This window comes from Microtus pennsylvanicus, chromosome 9, assembly GCF_037038515.1.
Source record: "Microtus pennsylvanicus isolate mMicPen1 chromosome 9, mMicPen1.hap1, whole genome shotgun sequence".
Lineage (NCBI taxonomy): Eukaryota > Metazoa > Chordata > Mammalia > Rodentia > Cricetidae > Microtus > Microtus pennsylvanicus.
The window spans coordinates 14,013,341-14,034,746 of record NC_134587.1 but is presented as its reverse complement, the minus strand read 5'-3'; the positions used below and the strand labels follow the sequence as shown (position 1 = coordinate 14,034,746).

At 44.8% G+C, this 21,406-nt stretch overlaps 1 protein-coding gene across 2 annotated transcripts in view; it reads right to left on the bottom strand.

Annotated features, from left to right (window-relative positions):
* Window positions 1-21,406, bottom strand: part of Stk39 (serine/threonine kinase 39) — a 249,030-nt gene that overhangs the window by 163,249 nt on the left and 64,375 nt on the right. For both annotated transcript variants that reach the window (XM_075984980.1, XM_075984979.1), the window contains exons 3-5: window positions 11,952-12,060; window positions 7,337-7,478; window positions 5,784-5,839 (exon numbers count right to left, since the gene is read on the bottom strand). In XM_075984980.1, coding sequence (XP_075841095.1) covers window positions 5,784-5,839; window positions 7,337-7,478; window positions 11,952-12,060 — 307 coding nt within the window. The remainder of the gene's footprint in view (window positions 1-5,783; window positions 5,840-7,336; window positions 7,479-11,951; window positions 12,061-21,406) is intronic.

The window sequence follows — 21,406 nt, the reverse complement described above, 5'->3', positions numbered from 1 at the left end:
ATAAGTAAGAATTAAGCTCCTCTACCTAACTTTTCTTTACATAAAGGACATACAATACATAATAAATTTGAAGAAATAAGTAAGAATTAAGCTCCTCTACCTAACTTTTCTTTGAAGATGGAGCCTAGAGGTGCACGGATACACAGAGGAAAACGGACAAGGCCCGTCTGTGGACAGCGATCACCATTTCTTCAAACAGAACAGCAAGCAGCTGGAGAACTGTGCACACACACTGCTTTGGGTGTCTCTGCTTCTGTCCCTCCTACCCACCTAGTTCCCTTCATGGTCAGACCCAAGGTCCCGGCTTTTGTTTGGCTGGTGACCGAGTGTCTGACTGGGTACAGCGACCTGCGATGAAATGGGAACGGCAGCAGCAGCACCCTGCACCGAGGCGTCAAAGGAAATGCTTCTTAACACAATGGCCTTACACTATACTTCAAACTTTCAAAATGACACTTTAAATTCTATCTGTACCAGTGCAACATTGCACTCAGTTCAGAGAACAGGGTGGGGGGGTTGAGGGTGAATTCTAGAAAACTGTAGCTCCAATGGCGTAGGAACTGCTGACTTAAAGGTCTATTGGATGACAGGAGGCCAATAGTCCTCCGGACAGTCCAGCTCATGAAGAAGCATAGAGGGAAATAAGGAAGGGCTGTTATACAAAGTCCTCACCGTGCGTCAGGCACACACACAACACAGCCCTTCACACCCCGACCCGGCTGATCCTCATAAGCACCAAACGTAGGTCCTTTCTGTGGGTGTCCTCAGGAACCCAGCGTGTCCCCTTCTCCCGTCCCTCTCCCCCGCCCCCGGAGCCCCAGCACTCCATGCCATCGTTGGCAAAGAAGGACCTGAAGGTCTGAGACAGAAAGCAATGTGCAGGGAACCTCACCTCAGGGGATCCCAGGGGTGAGGAAGAAAAGGACAGTGTGTTCCAGACACCCAGGAAATAGCTCAGATCATCAATCTGACAAGAGTGAGGAGATGAGGTGACTGGCAGGGTACCAAGTGGCAGAACAAAGCCCGAGTTGACCTGTCTTTGCGTTTCAAAGGCAACTGGCTGCTAGGCTGACCCTCCTGTTGAGAGGATGGCTCTGTCCCCAGACAAACAAAATTAGTTGTACTTCCCTTTCAGCTTAACTCAAGGATAAAGAGGAAGTTTTCTTCCAAATTCTAGACTCGGCAAACCTTCTTGAAACTCATAGATTCTCTCATAGCTCAATCTCTTGCAAGACAATCAGGGGTATACATGATCTCCAGGCAGGGCTGTGGTCCTGCTGGCTGCAGTAACGCTAGGGATGACAGTGACACTAGTCACCATAGCGACAGCAGCAGAGCAGCATCTGTTGACAGCTACAGTGTACCTACTGTGTGCCAGGACTGTTAAAGGCATTAGCTTTTAATGCCTTTTAAAGGAAATTAGTCTCACAGAGAGCGAGGGGCTTGATAACTTATCCAACCTCACAGAGCTACTGCGTGATGGCCTGAGAATTTCAACCAGCTGATGGTCCACACTCAGCAAGGAGGCTGCTCGAGACAGCTGGGTACTTTCAGGTTTGGGCGCCTGTTTATTTTGCCCATCCCATCCCTTCCTGAGCTGAAGCAGTTTTCCAAACTGCCCCCAGCCTTTAGGATAAAAAACACACACGATGCTCCCTAAGGGCTGACAAAATGCAAGTACATGAGCTGTTAACGGAGATGCCGGAAGAACCAAACTCCACAGGAACAGTAAAAGCCACCAAAGCAAAGGGGGAAAGGATAGAGAGAGAATGAACAGCGAAAGACTGAAAAGTACCGAAGTCAAGTGAAGTATGTAAGACAGCTCATTATTACTACTGTGGCCATTTGAAAATGTTCAGAATAAAGTCATAATGGGGGCTCAGGAGATAGTTCAGTTGGGGAAAATGCCTGCTACACAACCATGTGAACCAGCGTTTGACCCTAGACATCAGGTTAAAAAGGCAAGTGTTCCGGGCATACTGCTTGCAGTCCAGGCTTAGAGGAGGCAGGGAACGGCAAGTTCCTGAAGCTTACTAGCCAACAAGCCTAGCATACTTGGTGAGGCCGGGGCAAATGAGAATCTTTGGCGGGGCGGGGGTGTGAGGGGGACAAACCAACCAAAGCGGACAGTACCTGAGGAACTAAACCCAAAGAAACACACACACACACACACACACACACACACATCACTTTATTGGCAGTTGAGTTTCCTAAGCCATTGTATTGGTTTTATAAGGTCAGCCATACCTTATCCGGCTCACACTCAAAGGAGTTAAAAAGGTAGCACGGATAGCCTACCTTCCAGCATCGGTGTGAAAGCCAGAGCCATCCTCTCAGCTTCCCCACTTCTCTCACCAAAGGCAACACTGTCCGTTGCCTTGATTTAGCCACTTAAGCGAGAGTGAGCTTTTCATCCTCCTTTAGAGCAAACGGGTATTCCGCATCATGGATACACTGTGTACACCACACTTAAAACATCAGAGCTGCATCTCATATTCTGCTTTCACAAACAAATACTCCAACAAACTACCTGGGCATGGTGGGGCATACCTATAATCCCAGTACTCGGAAGGCGGGGGCAACAGGGTTGTTACAAGTTCAAGCCCAGGCTATCACCCCTTCCAAAAACATCTCCAACAAATGAACATAGGCCTCTAACATTCCAAACACACACGGGGATAGCTGGAGGGCAGGTTCCTAGCAGAGCCATAATTATGCTCATAAATGCTTACTAACTCCCTGCCAGAAAGACACGCTGCAGACTCCAGAGATGCACACACTCCCACCATGGCTGACCAGAAGCAGTCAGCGTGGTGTCCCCGACTGTGGCGTGGGACAGAGACGTGTGTGAGTGGCTTCTATAAAAAGCCACCTCACACTTTGCTTGGCTGGAGAGACAAAGACAAGCCACACTTCTAGTTGTGGGAGGCGATTACAAGATTCCTCTCCACTGTGGATGTAACTCTGCTGCCAGTAATGTACTGACCTTCGACTTTGTGGGACAGATATCTCAACATCGTTTTAAGCTGAATTTCTCTAGTTGTGACACTGAGTGTTTCTTTCCTTCTATGAACTCCACTTGCCTGTGTGCTTCATTAGACTGTTTCCGTCCACTGTCAATCTTATTGGCTGTTCCAAGTATTTCATGTATCTGTGTTCATATATATGCATATGCATGTAATAATTTGTATATACAGTGTACATATATTTTAGATACATATATAATATATAGAGAGACACCAGCCACCCTACATGCAAGAGTAGGTTTATGTTTCATAGGACAGGAAACTTATATAATTTGAACACTACCCACAGGCAATGTAAAATTATGAATGGAAAATTTCTGTACAAATATGTCTCTTTCCAATGAAAGGAAATGTGTATCGGGGCCAGCAAGATGGCTCAGTGAGTAAAGGCGTGGGCCCTGCAAACCTGGCAACCCAAATTTGATCTCCAGAAATATGTAAAGGTGGAAGGAGCGAACCAACTCCACCAAGCTGTCCTGACATCCACACGGGTATAGTGCCATGAATACACACGCACGCACACACAGTTTAAAATTAATTAGTTCACTCATTCATTCATTCATTCTTTCATTCTTTGGAATCACAAAGATCCTAGCCCCTATTTTCTAGAATACTTACAAACAGAAGTGATTACATGGGAAAAAAGCAAAAAGTAAAAAACCCAGCCACAAAATGGCCCTTTGTCCCTGTAGGATACTTTGCAGTTCCCTGAGTCTGCTGAACTCATAGACACCTGAGTCTTTATTATTATTATTATTTCACTTTATGTTTATGGGTGTTTTGCTTGCATGTATGTCTATATGTGCCTGGTGCCCATGGAGGCCAGAAGAAGGCATCAGACCCCCATAGCTGGGAGTCACCATGTAGGTGCCAGGAAGCAAACACCAGGCCTCTAGGAGAGCATCCAGTGCTCTTAACCACTGACCCATCCCTCCAGTCCCAAAACCCTGGGTCCTAAAGTGCAGTAACTACAAAGGAACAGGGTACATTTCTACTTAACAAGCATCTCACCCCACCTCATAGATGGAGAAGGTGAGGCTAAAGGAGGCAACGACATACCCTAAGGAAGACACACAGCAATGTCAATCCAGATCCCAAAGCCTTAAATGATACCCAAGTCACTTCCTGATGCTTTAAACTAAATATACTAGACTAAATCTACCTTTTCCACCATAGTCTCCATTATAATTCCCTAAGGGAAAGCATGCTTTATTTGAAAAACAAAAACTACATTTGAATGTTCAAATGTCTTCTCCCCTTTAAAAGAGGAATTAAAAGTTGCTCTTTAGGTATGAAAATACAGAGGCTGAGGTCCATACCCTGCTTGCCACACTCTCCAGAGTCCACAGAGATGACCACTGGCCAAGCCTTGAGGTTGAAGATGGAGATCAATGGAAAAGCACGTGCTTAGCCTTCACAAGGTCTCACATTTGACCCCGGCACCCCAAAATTTAAAAGTCTAGTCTCTATGTTAGAATTTGTTTTCTACTGAGCTCCTCTATTTCTTTCTTGTAACTCTTTGTATAAAATCTTTGTTTAGTGTATTTCATGTATATGAATGCTTTGTGTGCATGCATATCTGTAGACTGCATGTGTACATGGAGCCCACAGAGGACAGAAGCAAGCACTAGGTTCCCTAGAACTGCAGTTACGGATGTTCTTAAGCCACCATGTAGATACTGAAAACCAAACCTATGCCCTCTGCAAGAGCCCTCAGTGCTCTTGATCTCTGAGCCATCTTCACAGATCCTAGATTTTCTGCTTTCTAATAATTCTAAATACTCAGGTTTATCTGGAAACAGACTTCTGCTTGGAATAAATTGCTGTGGTCAATTTTGGTTCAATGATTAGGTAAGCTCAAGGCCTAGATCTCTGCAAACACATCTGAGTCTTCCTCTAACTCAAGAGGAAGCCAATTAAGCTGATTCACCAGCATGAAACAAACTTCAACACGCTTAGTAAGAGAAGCCACATCAGTGATTCTCACCAAGGACAGTGCTAGCAATGGCTGCTAATCGTATTTCACTACTGGAGGACAAAAGGCTAAGCACTCAAAAAATGGCACAAACAGTCCATTACAGGAAAGGTCTATCCAGCCAAAACCAGTGCCACAGAGAGCTGGTAATGGCTGAAAGGGTGGCTGGGGCTGCCCCGCAAGGACCTGGGGCAAAACAAGAGAAACTATGGATATGGGTAGCTTCTACGCCAAGGCTCTTGGGGTAAGCTGATAACTAATATATATATATATATATGTATATATATATATATATATACATATATATATATGTATGTATGTATTATGTATGTATGTATAAATAAATAAAAACAGAATGAAGGAACAGAGCATGGGATGTGCTCACCTGATGTGGTTGCTCTATGGCATACAGAAATAAAAGGGTTCTAAACTAACGTATATAATGTTTTAAAATTTCAAACTCAGTCAAAACCAATTTTCCAAATGACTTTTCTGGCAGCTGTATAAATATCTTTATTCCATCTGAAAGGCAGAGAAGCTGTTCAAGTAGAAATTGAAAATCGGATCATTCTAAAAAGGTTCTGTACTAAAATAGCATTATTTATCAAGAGAACTAGCCAAGACGCATCCAGGCTCCAGTCCCAAGCATTCTGGAAGGGCACGGCCATCAGACCAGTGCAGCCCAGACACACTCTTAAAAGACACTACAGACTCTGTCCTCCGTTCCTTAAAATATAACAGTACTGTAAACAAGGGGAGACTTTCATCCTTCACAGCTTTACCTGCTATTTGTACCGAACCATCCTCACCCAGAAGAATATTGCCAGCTTTCAAATCCCTGTTGGGAAAAAAAAACAAAGAAGCGAGTAAATCATAAAGAATGGACTGTACATTACACTGACTCACTCTGGAAGATCCGTAACACACGGCACACAAGCCAACTGCCTGGCACAATCATTACATTGTGAATATGAAAGCCACGCCGCAGACTTTAAAAGTTCTAAGAGCACACCGTCATTTTATACTTTGCTCCCGAGGCAAAGTTAGGGTTTTAACAACGAATATTTAATGTGAAGCCATTATCTACATTTAATTAAATCACTACTGAGGAGACTACTTTAGGTTTCAGAGTTAGTGATTAACCCTAAAGCCACAAGGCTGCCATATTTATCAAGAACTAAATCCTTGTCTACGTAGGACTATTCTGCCTCCACTTGGAGGTGCCTGTGTGGCCCAATTCCAAACAGTCCTAGAGCCCACTTACAATGAATTTGACCAATCTCTCCTATGGGGTGATACTAAGGATAAATGTTAATTATAATATTCTATGCAATTATTTCTTTACTATATGAAACTCTGTGGAACGATTTTAATATTTATAGAAAGTGGTAATTAAGAAACTAAAAAATATGGTTTAAATGATTATCCAGCTCTCTCATGGGTCCTCCTTAAACAGTGTTATTGGGGTAAATGATTGTCTATTTGTAATATTCCAAAGAGTCAGAATGTTGTTGCTTTTGAAACACTGGGCACTCATGATATGGGATTCCCCTCTGTATGCAGTAAATATGCTTTATTACTTTTGGATAATAGAGAAGCTGCTTTGGGCCTATGACAGCACAGAACAGGGCAAGGCGGAAATTCCAAGCAGATGGAAGAGGAGAGAGTAGGCGGAGTCAGATGGACCCATGAAGCCGACACAGGAGACAGACACCAGACGGAACCTTACTGGTAGGCCACAACCACGTAGCGATACACAGATTAATAGAAATGGGTTAATTTAAGTGCTAGCTAGCAATACACTGAAGCTACTGATCAAACAGTCTTGCAATTAATAAAGTTTCTATGTGATCATTTCAGGTCTGGGTGGCCGGAACGAATGTGCAGCCTCCGTCCACAAACTCACATTCCGTTGGCTCCTCCACTTCAAAGTTAGCATTCATTCTGTGTTACAGAAGAAGCAGTCAGTACTGCCTCCTCCTCTCTCGCCACCGGGCCCAAAACTGTTAACATGAAATGTAATAATCTTGCCTTCCTTAGGAAGAGGGAGATGCCATCCAGTTCAAGCAAGTACATTTCAAGAGTAATTATGTTAACTAATTCCTTAATGAGCCCACACAGCACTTACTACATTTGCTCTATTTCAATGTAACCACATAAACCTGCCTTAAGGATACCAAGGAAACACATCCAAGTTTACCCTTGGGAGGTTTGTTTTGTTTTTTAAGTGTTGCTTTTGAATAATATAAAAGCCCACCTGTAGGAAATGGTTCCTTGAAATTCTTTACAAATTAGAGCTATACATTATAAACAGCAGGCTGTACAGAAATCATACCTGTGGATCTGACCGTTTCTGTGCAGGTAGTCTAAACCTTCCAAAACTTCCTTAAGAATTGTTGCGATTATTGCCTCTTCCAGAACGCCGTTCTTGTGCTCGCCTCTATTGACAATGTATTTGATGATGTCCAACATGGAACCTGAATGGACAGACAGAATTGGGAGGATTATTTTTATGAGCATCCCCATTCCTTTTGACATTAAGAACCCTCTACCCTTACAACACTAGATAGGACCATCAAATATAGAATCTGCTTACTTAATTTCAATACTCCCAAGGAATGAATCAAATGTCACGCCCAAGGCCAGAAACACTATGTCTACTAAGAAGCTGGCAAGAACTCTTTCAGTGTGAAGTTGAGACGAATTCTCACTAAGAGTCCAGAAGCAGAGCTCTGTTGAGATGGCTCACTGAAGACAGACTGCAGCTTTTCCAGAGGACCCGGGCTCAGTTCCCACTGAACTCACAGCCGCCTTTAACTCCAGCTCCTCCAAGGGATCCAACGCCCTCTTCTGGCCTCTGCAGGCACCCCCCCCCACACACACACGACCTACACAGCTAAACACATACACACAGTGATAATAACAGAGCTGAGAGGAAGGGCGAGGGGACCCAGGAATTCGAGGCCAGTGATAAAGCGTGTGATCAGCTGTGTAGACGCCAGGCTGTGAGGACTGAAGTCCATTACCATTCTCGCTGTCCTGAGAAATTCCTACGAGTGAGTAAGGCATCTTTCCACTGTAGCTGTGAGGGCATGTCCAGGGTGACTGGCACATGCATCACTAACCTAGGGAAAGAGACCCGCCTGTCCCAGTTATGAGGAGTATCATCAAATAGGCTGGCCCCAGACAGACTTCCACTCACTAGGTGAACCGGTCTATGGCAGCTGCTGTCCCCACAGACACACATCTTTCAGCACAGACTGGCACCAGCAACTGTGCCTGGAGCCTCCAGGTCTCCAGCCTCAGATGGAGGCGGCATCACTGGTCCCTGCTTCTAAGGCTTCTGTCCTCAGGGACTGACCAGCTGCCAGGTGCCAGGCTTTCTGCCTCTCCACTGGACAAACAGGCACTGGTGGGCCATTCAGTCCCCAGTCATTTAAACTAGTGTTCCTTTTGTAATTACATGTATGCGTATAAAACATATACCACCTCCCCAATACTTCTGTTCCCCCAGAGAATCTTGACTATGACAAAGGGCCTATGATGGATTCCCCAGTACATTTATTTTAAAGTCTATGGTGAGGGTAGTGAGACATCTCAACAGTAAGGGCACTTGCCACCAAGCCTGACAAGCTGAACTTATTCATGGGAACTTATTCACTGGGACTTATTAGAGAAGAAATAAAGAAGTGATTACTGCAAGGTCTTGTGAGCTCCATATGTATGTCTGTGCTAAAGGCAACACATACACACACACACACATACACACACACACACGCATGTATGCACACAGTAATAGTGGTAATACTAATAAGTAAGATTTAAAAGCTGGGTGTGGTCCTCAGGGGCTCAGAAGGCTGCAATGGAAGGATGTCTGGAATCCAGGAGGTCAGAAACAACTTGGACAACACAGTTTTTGAAATAACAATAATATAAATATATCTACTAAAAGGATATAAAACATATTTTTTTTTCGAGAAGTAAACAAGTGAAATCAAGAAGCAAACATTGTTCAGGGGGAGAGGAAAGACCGCAGAGAGTTAAGAGAAAAGATTAGCATCCCTTCCTTCCCATCACGTGGGTCGGGGGCAAGCATGGTACTCCACAGCTACCCCTTTCCATAACCTCAAGACTCCTCTGTAAGACTCCAAACAACTTTGCCTTATGCTTTATGCACAGAGTTTTTAATAAGTAATAAATAAATACCTGGTGCTTTGTTACTCTATAGAGGTTGGTATCCTAGGCATGTTTCAACACATAGTCATTAATATTCTACACCTCTGGGTCATTTTTAAAGCTATAATTACCTGGAGGTTCAGCATTTCTGAACGGTTAACAAATGGCTTACCTCAGGACCTGAGTTTGGCTCTAGGCTCTTTATGGTTAAATAAGAGGACTGAGTCTCCCCACCAGATGGTACTGCACCAAACTAGCGAGCTGCCTGCCCCGCATTAGGAGACTGACTCCACGTAGTCAAACATCATACAACAAAATGAACGGAAATTTCCCTCCTCAGAGAAGAAAGCATCCGTCTATGTATCAACTCATAGATTTTCAGGTCATACAGAGAAGATAATGACTCTAAACATTATTTGCTTTACTGTTAAAAGTATATAACTTAACCAGCATATACACATTTCTAGCCTTCTGAAAGAAGGCGAACACAAGTCCTTATCTGTCTACATCCCCGCTTTCCTGTGCAAGCTTGCTACAAACCTGTTACCTTACCTTTCAAAGCCCTGTCTGGAGACTGGACTAGACTCTCGGACAATGCATTTTCTATCTGGTCCTCAAAAAGGAAACCAGGGATGTTCTCAAGTTTACGAGAACGAAAGGCTAACTGAGGTGAACTCTTCAACTGGAGCAGAGAAACCGAGGCGTCTAGGGGTCCAAGTCACCAGAGCTCGCCACTTTCTCAGAGGTAGTAGAACCCCATGAGACTCTGCCTCAACCAGTTAAGATGGACGCCTCACCGACACAGCACCACGGCTCCTGGAAGAACTGAGTGCTCTGGAGCACAGCACTACAGTCTGGCTCTGTGGGCTCCCCCGGGGTTCCCCTGCCTTTTCTCATTCCCTTTTCATTACAAACTAAAGAAAGCACTTAAGAGAACAGGACTGAGGACTAAGAGAGCAGGGACATGCTTCCCAGGAGGCCCACCCAGGGATGCTCAAATCAACCAAGACTTGGCATCTTGTGTATGGTCCTCTGCTTGCTGCGAGGGGCTTTCTTTAAAATAGTAACAATAACAAAATACATTCCTAACTTCATTTTAGCTGGAACCTGGTCTAAAGATCCAACCACGCTAGTTTTGGCTCAACAGAGTCACCACAGAATTGATTCTTGCTCACAAGATATCCTTCCTGCCCAGAGCTGTATACAAGGAGCGCCACCAGAGAGAGGCAGCACAGGGATAATGTGGGCCGTCAGCAGAAACCATGGAGGCTTTCTAAGCTTCGATGTCCAGGGCTGTGAAATGGAGAGGACACTGGGAACGTGGCCGTTTTCAGAGTAGCATTTTCCTCTGACACCCACAGTTAAGTGTGGGCGTGAGTTAGACAACCAGGATACGCTGCCTAAGTCCTGTGAGCTTCGGGGCTGTGTCTGCAGGATGGGGATGGTGACAACATGGAGGACGCCCAGATGGAATGAGACAACAAACAAGTGAACCGTCTTGAACAGGACTGAGCCACAGAGTGGCTATCACTTTCGGAATATCACTGGCCTGTGTGTGCGCTTGTGTGTGTGTGTACACGTGCGTGCGTGCGTGCGTGCGTGTGTATGTGTGTGTACACGTGCGTGCGCGTGCATGACTGGTTATCATTTTCATCCCCTCTTTGGTGCTGATATTGCGGTGTTGGGTTGTTTTTTGTTGTTCTCAGGTAACGTCCATCCATATGTGAGAGAGTCTTATAAACTGTCACTGACTTGAGAGATCTCTCCCCAAGAACAACAGGATGAGGATGATGCCACTCTGCGTCACTACTGAACACCAACGAAGTGGCAAGCATTTCTCTCCATGGAAACTGAAACAATGTAGTGAGCAGCCACAGGGTGTCAGGTTCAAGGATCCAAACTCAATGGGCAGCTGTCTCTTCAGGGAGTCTCTGTGCTGACCAGTATCACAGTCTTCAGCTACCACGAATAACTTTAAATGTGAAGAAACAGGGGACAGAAACTTAAACTGCAGCACACCAGCCACCACGCAAGTGCTAAGCCACCACGCAAGTGCTAAAGAGATAGTCCATAGCGTTGTTCCCTGATCACAGAACATAACACACTGAGGACTTACATTGTGTTTAAAGGACTTTAAAGAGAAAGAACTGGACTGAGGTATATCTTAGTGCTAGGGTACTTGTCTGACATGTGGAAGGTCCTGGGTTGGATCCTCAACAACACACACACACACACACACACACACAAAACACTGGTCAGTGATACCGAAAAGAGTACATGGAGGTTACAGAGAGAATGTGATTGTGTATGGGAAAAGGAAACATCTAAGGATCTAGGCACAGGACACAGAGGGCTGGAGTTCTCTGAGAACATATTCCAGCTAGGGCAATGGACATCACCTAACCAAGAAGGTGGGGATACTTGCTACATGGAGAAGGGGGCACAGCAACTCTAGGACATTAAATCCAATTATGAAAGGCTTAGAATTATTAAGAAATCTGGCCCCTTGCCAGGCGGCGGTGGTGCACACCTTTAATCCCAGCAGAGACAGGAGAATTTCCTTGAGTCTGAGGCTAACCTGGTCTACAGAATGAGTTCCAGGAAAGCTTCACAGAAGAACTGTGTCTCAAAAGCCAAATTAAAAAACAAAAGAAAAAGAAATCTGGGCTTTCAAAACCAAGGACTGAGGGGCACAAAGTCTAAAATCTTATTCAGTATCATGGCTCCCACCAGACAAGGGAAAACAAAAGCAAGCAGCCACGAAACTCACTTACCTCCGCTTAGTAATTTCATGACCAGCCAAAGTTCATCTTTGACCACAAAGGAAGTGTAATAAGTCACTACGTTGGGGTGGCTGCACTGACTCATCGCCTGAATTTCTTTCTGTAATAAATAAAAAAGAAGAAAGAGAGAGAGAGACATGATACAGAACTGTAGACAGCCTGCCCTGCGTCCCTCCCTTCGGTTGTCAGGCTACTGATACAATGGCGCCCAAGAAATTATAGTTCTCCCGGCAATCTCCTCCTCGGAGAAGAAAAGGCCTGCGAACCCTGGGCAAGGAGGGGTGTGTCCCCAGAGAACAATTTGCAGCTGTTCAGAAGACCTTGCAGGAGGGACTGGAGCTGAGACAAGTGGTGGACAGACGGAGGCGCACACTTGGGGCGGACTATAGGGTTATGTGTTTCTCTTGCCAGTCACGGGACAGAGGAACTTCAGCCCAGTATGTTACCCAGATGACCCTCATGCTGCCAGCCAAGAGCCCTGCAACACGGAACTAAATGCTCCTTGCCTGAACTAAAGGTCCCATGAGAGAGAGAGAGATGAGCCTGGGTAAGCTACAAGGAGAACTGGGACCCGCTGGCCAGCTTCAACCCTCCATCCTCATCCAGATGAAGACAAAACTTCCTGTGAGCTGCACTGTGCCAAGAGGAAACGCCAGCCTATCGTTTCACAAACGACGCCTCTGTTGATATTCCTCCAGCAAAGAAGGGGTGGGCTGGGGCTAAGTAATACAAGCTTGGGAAACATCGGACACAAAAGTCTCACTCTGAAAGAGATACTGGCAATGGGAGCATTGCGGAGGATCCGGAGATGGCCTACGCAGTACCTTACCTGTCCACTCAGCTAAAAAATGGCAGAGGAGCAATACTTTGCGGTTCAGGTGGCCAGACCGCTATGGAGAACACAGCTTAAGTGATGGCAAAAAAGTGGAGAGGCTTACAAATAACACACACAGAAAACGCCAGTAAAGCTCGTTTCCCTGCATCGCTCCAGTCCCGGTGGGTTTTGTTTCAGCGTTTATTAAAGTCATGGCCGTAAGTGCACAGACCATCAGCTGAAGGGCCATTCGGTGCACGGTGCTGTCCAATAGCAAAAGTCCATCCCTGGTCACCGCAGCGGCCTCACACATGCGGTTGCACACTCAGTCGCGAAAGAAAGGAGCATCTAGGCATTCGACCGCACATATATTCTATCATGCACTTCTAGTTAACTTTAAAGTGAACTCAGTGCCCAACTAGCACTTTACAGTTTGGACTACTATTATACATAGCTAATATTACATACATACCTGATCATATTACCTGATCCTCAAAGAACTGTACCTTAATTACTCAGCCAAAACACAGCAATATGTAATACCAGCACATACTTTAATTCCTACATATATATGTATATACATATGTACAAATTCAATATATATATTAAATGTATTTTGTTTTCTTTTTTGGGTTTTTTTTAAGACAGGGTTTCTCTGTAGTTTTGGTGTCTGTCTTGGAACTCACTCTTGTAGACCAGGCTGGCCTCAAACTCACAGAGATCAACCTGCCTCTGCCTCCCAAGTGCTGGGATTAAAGGTGTACGCCAATACCGTCCAGCTAATTCCTACATACATTTAAAGTTCTTCCTGGAGCAAGATCCTAAGAAACTCATTGAGTTCTCCATTTTCTTTTTATCCTTCCTCAGGACCCTCAATCACCTAGTTCATTTTCTAGGTCTGACAATTTGGACCAAGATCTGAGGCCCAGGGTTACTCTTTCTGGTATCAGGTTCTTTTGCCGTGAGATGCTTCCAGAGGAAAAATTGAACACATCCCTGGGCACTCCTTTTCCAAGTCAACAGCATCTGATGGGCAATAGGATACCTCCCCAACTCTGCCTGAAGCACGAGGTCAGGTCCAGTTGATACAGCACAGAAACAGAGTATCTTGGCTGCAGACACAGTCTGAACCGTCACCACACATCCACGCAAATTAATGCTGTCCTGGCTTCCTATCACCAGTCTTTCAGATTATCAACCAAAGTGCACAATGAATAATTAATGTTCACAAGTAAGGAAGTTGTTTACCTCGAAGAAAAGTATGATGTTTAGCCCTCTGTACATAAATGGACGTGATATCACTCATACCAAGAGTATCAGGGGCTCTCATGCTGAAGAGCAATCAATCTCTCTCTCTCTCTCTCTCTCTCTCTCTCTCTCTCTCTCTCTCTCTCTCTCCCCCACCCCCCTCGTCTCTGTGAGTATGTGTGTATCTGTATACATTACAGAGCTCTAAAGCCTGGGTAGCACCCATCACAGATCAGGCTCCTCCCAACACAACCACAGGGGCAGTATAAAGGCAGATCAAACAAGGGGTGGGGAGCTGGTGGAAGATTTCCATCAGTCTGTGCATCACAGCCTCGTGTGCTTCTACCATGCAGCACCACAGCCATCCACCGTTTAGTTTTGGAGTGCATATCTCATGCCCCCATACTCCCCATACTCCTGTCTCATCTGGGTTACCTCATAGTTCCCCCATGTAACGGGGCCTCAAAAGCCTAAGGGCCTGATGACAACACAGGCGACAGATTTATCAGTTGTTCCCTACACCATCAAGGAGGCTAAACGGAGACAGAAATACATTTACAGGAAGAATGAGGTCCTCTCCAGGCCTATCTGTACCTTCATTTATAGATCAGCATTTGCTTTAGCTGCCTTCTAGCAAGGTACCAAACAGGAAACATTGAAAACTGTATTTGCTGAATCAAATATTCTGTACAAAAATTAGTCCCCCTTTAGAGCTGGTGTATAGCTCCACAGTATACAGGTAGGACCATCAGTACCAAAAGGAAGGAGGAAAGGGAGGGAGGGAGGAAGGGAGGGAGGGAGGGGGAAGGGAGGGGGAGGGGGGAGGGGGAGGGAGGGAGGGAGGGAAAGGGAAGAGAGTCTACTCATCAAAAGAGTGGTGAGACCACTATTTGAATTTCCTCCTAACAGTCTTACAAGTTAAATTATCCAATCTTTCCAGAATGCCCTAAGTTCATTCACATAATTAAGAAAGACATTTATTTAAAAAACAGTCATTTGTTCTTTTCTCAAAAGATAAGTAATGCATTGCCCAAGGATGGACAAACTAACATAATGAAAACTTTGTATCCAATTCTTCCTACAGAAAGATCCAGTTCTGATTCCCTTAACTGGGTCACAGCCTATGCAGAAGTGTAGTTTGGGGCCAGGCTTCTGAAACTGTAACCTGTACATGGGGTTACACGCCCAATGTGGAAAAACCCAGGTTCCACGGGGCAGGTCCGGGGCAAGGCCTAGCGTACCTTCTAGCAGGCTTCCAAGCAGTGTTTATGCTCTGACACCAGGAGCCCAGCCTTGCGTGGCAGAACTTCAGACTGAGGGTGGAGGCCAGCAAAGCGTCACAAGGCAGAGCAAGGGCGGGGGAGCAAACACAGATACTGCCGTGAGGGCCAGGTAGAAGAGAGGCTCACCAGCTGAGCCCAAACTGAGGAGAGGAACAGGGAGCAGAGATGGAAGGAGGAGAGATTTTAACATTCACATGGACGGGCAAAAGCAAAAGCCATCCACAGAGATGGAGAACAGGATGTCAAAGTTGGGTGAAGAAAAAATAACAGAGGTCAAACCTGGGCAGCCCGAGCCACAGTTGTAGGGAAGGGCAATCCCAGCAGCTCCCCGGAGGTGGTGGCAAAGACTTACACATGTCATCAAGTGCAAATCAAGCCGTGGCACAGGCTCAAATCTGCTAACACAGCTTCAGTGGAAATGCATCAATCACAGGCCAAGTTTCTAAGGAGTAAACCCAACCTAAGGCAGGGCAACCCTGAAGCAGTTGACATAGCAACAACCCTCTGCCGGGGCCATATGGGAACAGATCGAAGGACAACCCAACAAAGGACACCTCATGGCTGAGACAAGCTTTGCAAACAGAATGAGTCAGAGGTCTTGGTCTCTCCTCTTCACCCCTCTCTCTCTCAGACAGGGCCTAACACAGTCAAGGCTGGCCTCAAACTCACTATGTAACAGTGATAGTTGCTTGTGCATGCTAGACAAACACTCTAGTAACTGAGCTACACTGCTAACCTGACACAAGCCCCTTAAACTCGGTGGAAAAATAAAAAAAATGTGTATAAAGTTCTCAAAGGCATTAGAGGGGGATGTCTCCCAGTGCCAAATGGAAAGATTAATGCACTATTTATGAGGGATTGTGTTGTACTGATATATGATCTTTATTCTCCCCCGCCATACACTTCCAAATTCTTTCTCCTATAAATAGTAATATACAAAGAGGAACTATAGCTACAAGAATCTGATTCTCCAAAATCTGTAAGAACTTTACCTTCTGTCCTGGCATACTGATACATTCCCATAATTGCAGCTGACTGGAGCAGGAGGATCTCGGCTCTCGGCTATGAAGTCAGCCTGGGCTATATATTATACATATAATATGCCCCATACTCATCTCCCTGGCTCTGCCCTTTACCTCCCTGATTACCCTGGCAGGGTATTCAGCCTTTTTTGGGGCCTCACTTTCCTTTCCTGTAAAATGTGATTAACACTACTCTCTACTTAGGAACAGTATGGGGAAAGCAAAGGGAGGTTTACCCAGCCCCTGCAGGTCTAGGCTGTAACATTATACTAAAAAGTAACCTGGGGTACTTATTGGTCAGTGTCTCAGTTCCTTGTCTGCAGAGGAGGGTCTGTGTACTGGTCACTCACTACAAGGGTTAGCATGTGGCTCAGCCTTAAAGGCATAGAGTTGACCCCAGAAGCTTGTTCGCCTGTTCCTGGCCCTGATGGATCAAAGGGTTTCCTGTAATGCAGGTTAGGCCACTGAGATAACCACAGGTGGGGAAAATGGGGAGTCAGTAGCCAGCTTTACCACAGCCGCTGGATCTCTGCCATCTGTGTTCCCTAGCTATTCAACGTGGCTCCCTTATAACCCACAGATAAACTCTATGAATCCTGGTAAGTTTTCTCAAAGTGTTACAGAAAAAAGTCTAATATATACACATGCAAAGAGTGAAAAAGAAAAAGACAACTACAAATTTGAAGATAGAAGAAAAAGGAAAAATATAAAGTGTATGATATTTATAAATTTCTCATCCAAATGCAAATAATAGCAAAAATTTATCTTTGAAACATACATGATATTCTCGAAGTACTTAAATAATCCCTTAAATGATATGGGGATAACCAAGTTAATAAAAGCACTTCAGAAGGTAAGGGTCCATTTTTTATTTCCTCAGTAACTGCATGATCAGGAAGGGTAATGTAACCACTGCTTTTAACTAACCATATATCATGAACAGCAGGGCTTAAAGGAAGCAGAATAAGGGCTGAGATGTAGCTCAATCTGTAGCCTGCTTGCCCATGAAGCAGGAATCCTGGGCTTCCATCCCCAGCACCATACAAAGCTGAACATGGGGGTGCCCGCTCCACCTACTGATTGGAGGCAGAAGGTCAGAGCTTAACATTCACGGCTACATACAGAACTTGGCGCCAGCCTGGGCAAACGTGAGACTAGATCTCAAGAACAGATTAGTGAATTAATTTCAAAGCAAGTGAATAATAATAAACAAGCAATTTTTAATGTTAGCCAAAAATCAGAAGATTAACAAAGCTTTTACAAGGGCAAAGTATTCTTCTGGCTGTCACTTTCAATTATAAAAGTGTCACATCGATTCTTTTCAAACTATAAAAATGACATACTCTTATGAGGCAAACGCTTGCATCTTTTAGGGGGGAAGTATCAACAGTGACAACCCAATTTAAGGAGGGAGCTGAACATCCTAGTTTATAGCGTTACAAAAGAACCAAAGACTGTGCTCTGCCACTATTTTCCTGTGGTTTGGTATCTGAGTTTATGGGAGTACATTCTAATTGACAGCAAGATTACAGGTGGGGAGCCGGGCCACGGGTGCATGCCTTTAATTCCTGCACTCGGGAGGCAGAGGCAGAGGCAGATGGATCTCTGTGAGTTCGAGGCCAGCCTGGTCTACAAGAGCTAGTTCCAGGATAGACTCCAAAGCTACAGAGAAACCCTGCCTCAAAACTGCAGCCCCCCCCCCAAAAAAAAAGATTACAAGTGAGAAGGTCTAGATACTTTGAAAACAGAAAGAAAAAGGAAACTTCCTTAAGGGAAGGATGAAGCAATCAAAAGGTGCAAAACAGTGAGAGAGTAGGGTGTGGTTGGTGGTAGAGTATGGCCCAGCATGTGTGAGACTCCAGGTTCAGTTGTCAGCTTCAGAAAAAGACACACGACCAAAAAGACATTCCATCTGAAGTGCCTTCTGCACTTCCTCCTGTGTATGAGCATATGCTAGATACCTCTTCACATGAACATATGCTACATAGGTCTCAGCTCCTCCTGTGCATACGAACACACACTAGATAGATCTCTGCTCCTCCTGTGCACATGAACACACACTAGGTAGATCTCTGCTCCTCCTGTGCACATGAACACACACTAGGTAGATCTCTGCTCCTCCTGTGCACATGAACACACACTAGGTAGATCTCTGCTCCTCCTGTGCACATGAACACACACTAGGTAGGTCTGCTCCTTCTGTGCATACGAACACACACTAGATAGATCTCTGCTCCTCCTGTGCACATGAACACACACCAGGTAGGTCTGCTTCTCCTGTGCACATGAACACACACTAGATAGATCTCTGCTCCTCCTGTGCACATGAACACACACTAGATAGATCTCTGCTCCTCCTGTGCACATGAACACACACTAGGTAGGTCTGCTCCTCCTGTGCACATGAACACACACTAGGTAGGTCTGCTCCTCCTGTGCACATGAACACACACTAGGTAGGTCTCTGCTTCTCCTGTGCCCATGAATACACACTAGGTAGGTCTCTGCTTCTCCTGTGCACATGAATACACACTAGGTAGGTCTCTGCTTCTCCTGTGCACATGAATACACAGTAGGTAGATCTCTGCTCCTCCTGTGCACATGAACACACACTAGGTAGGTCTCTGCTTCACCTGCGCACATGAACACACACTAGATGGGTCTTAGTCGCTGACAAGTAGAAACCCAGAGAATTCTCTTTTGCAGTGTTCATTTTTATTGACTTTTTGAGGATGAGACTTAACCATGTTGGCAAACTTTTCTAACAACCGTATTTACATACATTTAAATGCAAATTCAATTAGTATTATTTAATTAGTATCTGAAGAAACTATGACATAACTTTTAAATATAATATTCTAAAACTGAAAACTACTTTTCCGACCAAATTATACATATTTATAAGCTAATAATCCAAGCCCAAAACCACAGAAATGAATTTGCTTTGCATATAAGTAATTATTTTCTAATTTCTTTAAATTTCCCTATCTTCAAAACAGCCTCCTCCACACTGCACTTTGAATCCTGCCTCCAACGGGACCATACTTGAAAAAACACTCAAACACTGAAGCATAGGAAAAGAATTACAAAGCTGAATGGCAACAAAGTAGAAAACTTGTGGTTGAGACTAAAATGTTCAAATGGTGTTGCACGCAGTGAAGTAGGCTTGCACTTTTTTTTTTTAATTTAAGGACGTAGTGTAAAAGACTACAAGGAACAGTCACATGCAATCTGTCCCGCAGATGAGGAGGAATGAGCTGGAATATAGATAGACACTTGACTAATTAGAAAATTAATACAACCAAATGGAATCAAAAACTACTTTCATAGATGCAATGAAGAAAACACTCAGAAATTGTACTGTTTAGAGGCCAACTCGCGAAGCTGGAAGCGTTCTAAGCAGAATAATCTTCCTACAATAAAAAATAAACATGCCTTGAAAAAGGATCAACTTTGCTAATACAACACAGTCAAGGTTTGTTTGGGGTTTTTTGGGGGGGTGCTTGTCTGTTTTCTTTAAGCCTCAAATAAAGGGGAGACTCATGCTCAGAGGGCCTCAGATCATACCCCTGCAATAAAGAGATGGGAAAACTTGCATCTCGTTACGGTTAGGGTTAACCAGTCCTCTCAAAATGATCACGCAGGGAACCCTCCAAAGCTTTTGCTTCTCCAAAACACTCTATAATTCAGAGCTAATTTATTATTCTAAGGAGGAGGAGAGAAGAGGGCGGGAGGGAGAGAGGGAATTGAAGATGAAGAGAGAAACAACAACCCAGCAGCAGAAAGCAATGTCTTTTGCTGAGGAGGAAAAAAAAAGTCTTGATTAATAGATGACTTGTTGGTGACAGAGCAGATGGCCTTTGCAAGGATGACGGAGAAAGAGAAGGGCGAAAGCCAGGACTCTGACAATTGAAGGGAGAGAAGGAAAGACGTCTAGACACAGGGAAGACGAGGGCACACTGCATGCCCTCAATGAGAACTTTCCAACAGACTTTCATAGCTACAGCACAGTAACTACGGTCAACGTAAGCCCGACTTGCTAGTAATTTGTATTTTCATTTAAGTGGTTCTTCGAAGAGTACGTCCTTAACGAACTAAGGTTTAAAATAGCCACGACTTTTGCCATCTAGTATGACTCTCTTTGAAATGAAAGAGACTGCGGCACTAGGTGAAAGTGAGTTTGTAAGCATCCAGGCACACCCGGCCCCGCCCCTTGGGGACCTGGCAGAGGGCACCACACACACACACATGCAGGGCAGGTGGTACCCTGTCCCTTTAAAAGGCGGGACTCTGCCTACTTCTACCTCTTCTTCCTCTCTCTGTATCTCTCACTACAGAGTTCGAGGGGGCAGTGCTTGCAGGAAGGTGGGGAGCAGGCAAGTCCTCTGACACAGCGTTCAGCAGCCGTCACTTCGTGTCGTCACTGTTTCCTTTCCAGTGACTTTGACACACCTGTCATCCATCACAAACTAAAACCATTACATGATTTCATAATGTAATCCCCGAGCAATTTTTTTTTCCTTTTTTCTTTTCTTTTCTCTCCTGCCCCCACTGCCTTACTCTCTTAAAGAAACAAGCACTCCAGTTCCTGGGTGAGGGTCTCCCTGACAAGGTATAACTTGATGATTAAACTGTATGTTCAATGGAATTGCTGCACAAGGGTGGATGAGGCGATGAAGCCAAACTGCCCATAACTAAACCAAAGACGGCCTGGAAACAGAGGAACTCCAGACAGAGGAAAAGATATGGGCAGTAAGTATGGTTAAAGCGTAGGATTCAAGAAGATGCTGGGCAACGTGTCGATAATCCCAGCACTTGGGAAGCTGAGGCAGGAGAAGTAAAGTGTGAGGCAAATATGAGCTGTGTGGTGAGATCATGTCAAAACAAAGCAAACAAAAACAAAACAGCCAAATTAACTACTGAGTCAAACATGTTCAGCAGCCTGTGAATGAAATAAAGGACAGCATCCCGATGGCTGGAAAAGAGCTGAATTGTAAGGTAAAGAAAAATGAATGGGATGTTTATGGAATTTATTTTATCATCGGATGAAGGTCTGAAAAGATAAATGCTTTCAAAAAA